This window comes from Lepidothrix coronata, unplaced genomic scaffold, assembly GCF_001604755.1.
Source record: "Lepidothrix coronata isolate B3197 unplaced genomic scaffold, Lepidothrix_coronata-1.0 Scaffold61, whole genome shotgun sequence".
Lineage (NCBI taxonomy): Eukaryota > Metazoa > Chordata > Aves > Passeriformes > Pipridae > Lepidothrix > Lepidothrix coronata.
In genome coordinates, this window is record NW_016690241.1 from 1,087,468 (window position 1) to 1,093,697 (window position 6,230).

At 39.6% G+C, this 6,230-nt stretch overlaps 1 protein-coding gene across 4 annotated transcripts in view; it reads right to left on the reverse strand.

Annotated features, from left to right (window-relative positions):
- WDR27 (WD repeat domain 27) overlaps nt 1-6,230 on the reverse strand; it is a 100,813-nt gene extending 94,583 nt beyond the window's left edge. For 3 of the 4 annotated variants that reach the window (XM_017817613.1, XM_017817614.1, XM_017817610.1), the window contains exons 1-6: nt 5,913-6,230; nt 4,881-5,022; nt 3,373-3,497; nt 2,791-2,904; nt 1,676-1,727; nt 543-616 (exon numbers count right to left, since the gene is read on the reverse strand). In XM_017817613.1, the coding sequence (XP_017673102.1) occupies nt 543-616; nt 1,676-1,727; nt 2,791-2,904; nt 3,373-3,497; nt 4,881-5,022; nt 5,913-6,095 (690 nt within the window). In that variant the 5' untranslated portion in view covers nt 6,096-6,230. The remainder of the gene's footprint in view (nt 1-542; nt 617-1,675; nt 1,728-2,790; nt 2,905-3,372; nt 3,498-4,880; nt 5,023-5,912) is intronic. The other variant, XM_017817612.1, reaches the window with a different exon arrangement.

Genomic DNA, 6,230 nt, shown 5'->3' on the forward strand with positions numbered 1-6,230 from the left:
CAGGTAACGTGCATGTTATTGTTCACTGGGTCATGTAGGTGAATTTCATTTATACCTTTCTCTTTTAAGACAAAGGTGTAGTTAAATCTTTAATTTTCTTAAGAATTCACTGAACAGTAATCATGAAGGAAAACAGCTGAAAAATCTCATAAAAATATATAACTAACATTAAAGAGGTGAAATGCATCTTCACAGTTATTACATTTGTATTAGAATTCCAACATGCTGAAATCATAGTCCTATTTTTCACATTTTTTTCTTTTAAAACGGGTATATTTATAGCCTCTCAGCATACTCTTCTTACATAATCACTGATTGTGCTCCTAAAAACTTTCCTGGTTTTTGGGAAAAAGTTTGTTTTGTAATAGAAGTCTTATATACTATATATGGTTTATGGTCAAAGAATTGAATTATGATTGCTAAAATAACCACTGCAACACTTCAAAACTTGTATGCCGTTTGTGAAGCTTTTTTATAGACAGAAACATTAATAATAGTTGACTGTTTTGACATAGAGACTAAGTTTAATGGGCAATTTTTACCTGTCCCTCAGCACATCCAGTGACAAGTTGTTTGTTTTCTTCATCAATTAGCAGACTTAGCAAAGGAAACGCTGCTTGGAAAAAAAAAGTATTTGATTGAAATACATTTAATTAAAACACATGATTCAAAATTTAATACCTCCTATTCATAAAAATAGGGGAAAAAACCTTACTGCACTTCTTACAGTTGCACAGTGATTTGTGTGCCTTAGTCTTTGGGCTGCTAAGGGCTTTTCACTTGCGGGTTTGCAAACTGCCTTTTACCCAAGCTGCTGTGGCATGGTTTTCAGAACCCCTGTGGTCAGAAGCTTTCCCTTGTTTCAACCATGCAGTTGGTTTCATGGTCTTGCACCTGCAAACACTGACATTGTGCTCATGGCAGGTTTTCAAGCTAAACAATTGCCACAGGCAAATGGGGGGATTCATTGCTTCTCCCTCTCCTTTCCTAATGTGTGTTTTTAGCTTTTAGTTTATATGAGGTCCTTCAACAAAACGTTATGTACAAAGCTTAACAACCAGCTCCATGCAACTCACACCCCCAGAGTGTGCTCCAGTCACCACTAACAGCACCACAAGCAGGAACAACCAAAGGGAAGTTCTGAGTAGGTCCTGTTGAAACCTGTACGGTTCCTGTAGGAAAAGTGCTTTGAAGGAGGGGTCCCTGCTACACCGAAGACAATGCTTGCCCTCCTCCTCTTCTCTCCTTTTGCTCGTCTTTCCAAAAAACAAGCTTTCATCTTTAAAGTCAATATATACCATCAACTGCAGACACTGTTAATAAACCTACAAATGGTGTAGTATTTCTTTTTATGTCATGCACAAAACTTGAAGGAAAGAAAGCACACAGTACTCAGATAGTGGAATTCTGCCTATAAAACAAGAGAGCTCCATTTGTGTATCTCAGTAAGTGGCACGTTACATACACATCCTGTACAAAAAGAGTTGTTTATAAAAGTACACTAAAACTATCCACCAGGAAGTCCACTTTAAAGGAACATACAGTTACTATTGGCTTTAAAGGATAATATGTTTACTGCTCCATAGTCTTCTAGAATTATTTTTACTAAATCAACTAAAAACTTCTACAATAATGATAGACTATGAAAAAATACATATAAAAATAGAAAACTTACCTGTTATTATTCCCGACTGATATATTAATTGGCCGGTAGAATAGTCCCACACCTTTGAATAAAAAAAAGACGTAGATAGGTATCTACTAAGGTCTCTAAGGAAACACAACCTTTAACGGCCATCACGTGGTGAAAACAGAGAAATGCAGCCATTGAAAGTGATGTCCTTAGATACGGATTTTTTTCAGCACTTGTTTCCAAATACAAAGGGCTTTGTTTAATTGATAAGCATCCATGGTGTAAAAGGTGAAACTTACATAATATGATTACATGAAGTAATTAGAAGTACTTGTTATCATCTTTGCTTAGTTTGATATCTTAGTGATTTTAACTAAATTAATGAAAATTCATACATTAATGCACCAGAAAATTAAAAAAGAGGAAAGGAAGGGGAGAAGGGAGGGGAGAGAGGGGAGGGACCCACAACCTTTGATATTTATTTTAGCTTGTAGAAAAAATTTTGGGCTACATTTAGAGTCATATTGAGGACAATCAGTAGTAGATTAAAGTGTATGCAATCAAGGTACCTATCCCAATATCTCCTAGAAAATACATCTGGGTTCACTCAGGCTTTTTGTTTCCTCTTACTGTCTAAGTTGTCTTACAATTGTCATCACGCACAGCAGCAGCAATCCATGGTGTCATCATATAAAATGTTGTCTGTAAAAAATCCTACCAATATGCAATAACCCAGCCATTGCATACAATAACCCAAGCCGATATTCCCAAAAGGGAAAATTCAAATCAATGTCAGCAGACTCAAAGTGAAATGTTTTAATTCAGTTTAGCATACCTAAAACACTTCAGCTACAGTGAAACTAATCAAAATATTTTATTTTCTTCCTATGTGCTAGATGATAATAATCACCAAAGTTAACAATTCACGTGGAAAGTTTTGAATATACAAAATCTGCATTGTTCTTTTAAAAAAGAGAAATTAATTTTTACAATAATTTTTACAAAAATTCTTAGCATCTCTAAGAACCATGTCCTTCTCTCTATAAAATCAAAGATGTTTTTTGCTTTATCCTCACATAATATTTCAAGGGGAACAAAATTACTTCACATATTCACTAAATTATTCTTTTTTAAGTTTATCTATGCAATTTCCTTGCCTTAAAGGTTCTGTCTTCTGACACTGATATGAGCATGCTTTTCTCCCATGTGCAAAACTCAGCAGCAGTCACTGGAGCCAGGTGGCCATCCAACTTAGCTAGTATAGCTTCATTCTGTGATTAGTCAGTCAAAACCAAAAACACATTAGGTTTCAAACTAAAATTGACTATTAAGTAAATATTTTAATAATAACTGTTGCTAAACATTGTCAGATTTGTTTTCAAAGTATAACTCAATAAGATTTTTTTCATGGAAACTGCAGCCCTGTATATCGTCCTGCTGACAAAGCCACTACAGATTACATTTGGTTCTTCAGAATGAATGATATAGGAATAATTTTTCAGATGACCTAAGAATGTTTTCTTCTTCTAAGTTATTGAGATATTCTTTCACTTCAGCTTTTTTAATCTAGTTTTCTATTTGGTATGTGTTGCATTATCAAACATCTGTTCACACTTATTTTATGAGAGAAAATGAACACTTTTGCTTAATTATACTAACATTTCTGTATCATGATTTTATTTGAAAGTGAATCAGTTAATGAAATACCAGCACCATGGCTACAGAGAATGGTATCTCACCTTTGCACTTAACATGTAGATCCGATTTCCAGCACATACTGCCACTTGTTGATCATCTGGGCTAAATCTTACATGAAGCACCATTCCCAAAAGAGTTCTTATAACAATTCCATGAGGTGTAAACCCTGCAGCAATTGTATTGTTAATGATACTCAATGAAATATAAAACTCTGTTGCAGTGAGATTTTTAGAAACTTCGCATAGTAGTTATCTAACTATAGAAGCTGTCCCAGTTTCTGTCAGGAAGATGTACAGAACAACACACTGTTTCATTACACCAGGCTATTGAAAAGCACAGAACTATGCACCATCAGAATTCCTCCATCTGCCTTGTGGCCTAGACATGATCTGGTACTCTTTGAGATATTAAAAATTCCCATCAAGTTATGCTTCCATTGAAGATTGCCACAGACAGGATTTTTGGAGTAGGGTGATGTGCCCATGGAACCCAGCAGAGCCACATTAATTTTGGACATAAGAAATCCTGACTGAAGCACAGCAAGACAGGGCTTTGAAAAATACGTCTTGATACTTTTTTTCTCCTCTTTCATTATTTCTCTACTTTCCAATCTATTTAAGCTTGAAGAGGGGTTAGAACTGCTCCCTAGAATCTAACTTCATTGGTTGAGGCTCCAAACCTATATGGTGGTCAGGATACTAAAACTCCTGCTTTCTGTGTGTTATGTCACCATAACTCTCTTTCACTGACACACTTCCCTCACAAATCAGATACTTGCATTGCTCACACACACGTGACAACGGTGTTCCAGAGACAGGAGAGGCAGGACCAGAAAAGGCGGGATGCGAAACACTAGTTCCACAGATGTTCCAGACAAGGTAGAATTTAGTTATTTTGGCATTGCATGTTTAATTATGCAGTGCTGCTATGATTATTTTTTTTCTGTCCATTTTGTTCCACAGCGGCAGAACGTCACTGTCTTTGCAGTGCTTCCCTGCGTTTCCCCCGAGGTTGATGGCAGGCGCTTGTTCCCGCACAGCACCTTGGTCAGCTCCCGGGGCTGCCCCGGCGGGGCCGCCGCCGCCGCCTCCCGCCTGCAGCCCCCGGCCCCCGGCCCAGCACGGTGTCGCCGAGGAAGAAGGGAAACAGAGAAATAAAGCACCGATATCGCTGTTAGGGATGCTGAATCTGAGTGGTTGAGGTGTGCTTCTCAGAAATAACAATCTTGTTACATAAGGAACAGCGGGAGAAAAGCAGATGTTGGGGATGGTCTTCGAGGTGGCCACTGCTCAATCTGGCTGGGTATTGGTCTGAGTGATTGGTGGTGAATGATTCCCTTTGTATCACTTCCTTTTATATATATGTTATATAGAGACCCTGAGATTAGCTCAGTTGGTTAGAGTGTGGTGTTGATAACCTCAAAGTTGTGGGTTTGATCCCTAGACAGGCCTTTCACTTAAGACTTGGACTCAATGATCCTTGTGGGTTCCTTCCAACTGTGATTCTTCAGCCACTCCTAAGGATATATATTATATAAATAACACACTACCTTCTTGCACCTTCTGTGTACATTCATCAAGATTCCACACTATCACACGTTCATGAGAGGCAGAGCAGACAAGAGGTGGACTGATGTTACTTCCGAATGACAACGCAGAAATCGAGTAATGATGCCCTGACAAAAATAATGACTGACAAATGTAGATAAAGAAGAGTTAAATTAATCACTTCAAACAAAGGTTATGAACAATACAAAACTACAAATGGATGACATGCAGTCAACAAAACACTAACTAGTTTTTATTTATTGTTTCAAAATCACTTAATCAACTACAATGTAGCTATACTGGGCTTGTCTGGGATGGAAATAACTTTTTGCATAGCAGCACAGTGATTTGGATTTTGTGACAAAAACAGTGATGATAATACAGCAGTGTTTTGGCTGTTGCCAAACACTGCTTGCACAGCATGAAGGCCTTCTCTTTCTCACCACTTTTTCTCAATTTCCCCATCTCAATAATAGGTTGAAGATGCACAAGAAGCTGTAAGGGGACACAGCCAGGACAACTCTTCTGAACCAGCAAAGGCATATTCCCTACCCTATGATGTGCTCAGCAACAAAACTGGGGTACTGCATGAAGAAGGTGTTGAGGGCCTGGGGGATTGTCTTCTAAGCTGGCTTTTCCTTGAAGCCTGTACTGGGATTGGTGTGCTTATAGGGGGTGGTAAATGACTGCCTTCGTATGGCTTCTTTCTTTGTCTTCCCTTCACTCATTAAACTATCTTTAACTCAACCTGAGACTTTTTCCTCGTTTTTGCCCATCCCATGCTCTCTCTCCACTCCACTGGGAAGGAGTGATCAGGACACTGTGTGATGGTTTAGCTGCCAGCCACGTCAACCCACCACAACAGCTTATATTACTCTTATCACAATAATAAAGCTCACAACAAGTGCTGATATCTTTCCAGCATTAAAGTGAAGCCTGACCCTTCTACATTACCCTCAGATATTTTATGTATATCTCCCTTACAAGCCTTAGTTTAAAGTAGAAAACTATGCAGGGATATATTGTGGCTTTACCTGAGCGGTGGCTGTGTTCCAGATGCATAACTCATTGCCATTCACAGGGAAAGCACAGTGGTGGTGACTGCACGCCAGCTGAACAAGGGGCTCGGGCAGTTTGGCTTTAAACAAGCGCTTTTCACAGACAACGTCAGGTTCGCAGCTTCCTCCAGAGGAACAACGGGCCCCGGCGCTTTCCATCCTGAGGCTGGGAACGGACCACCGGGGCCGGCTTCTCCTCTCCGGCTGCGCCCTGCCCGCGGGGGCCGAGGTTCACAGGGCCCGGGGCGGAGGACCCTCCCGCGGGGAGCCGGAGAGCCCCGCCCGGCCGGGCCC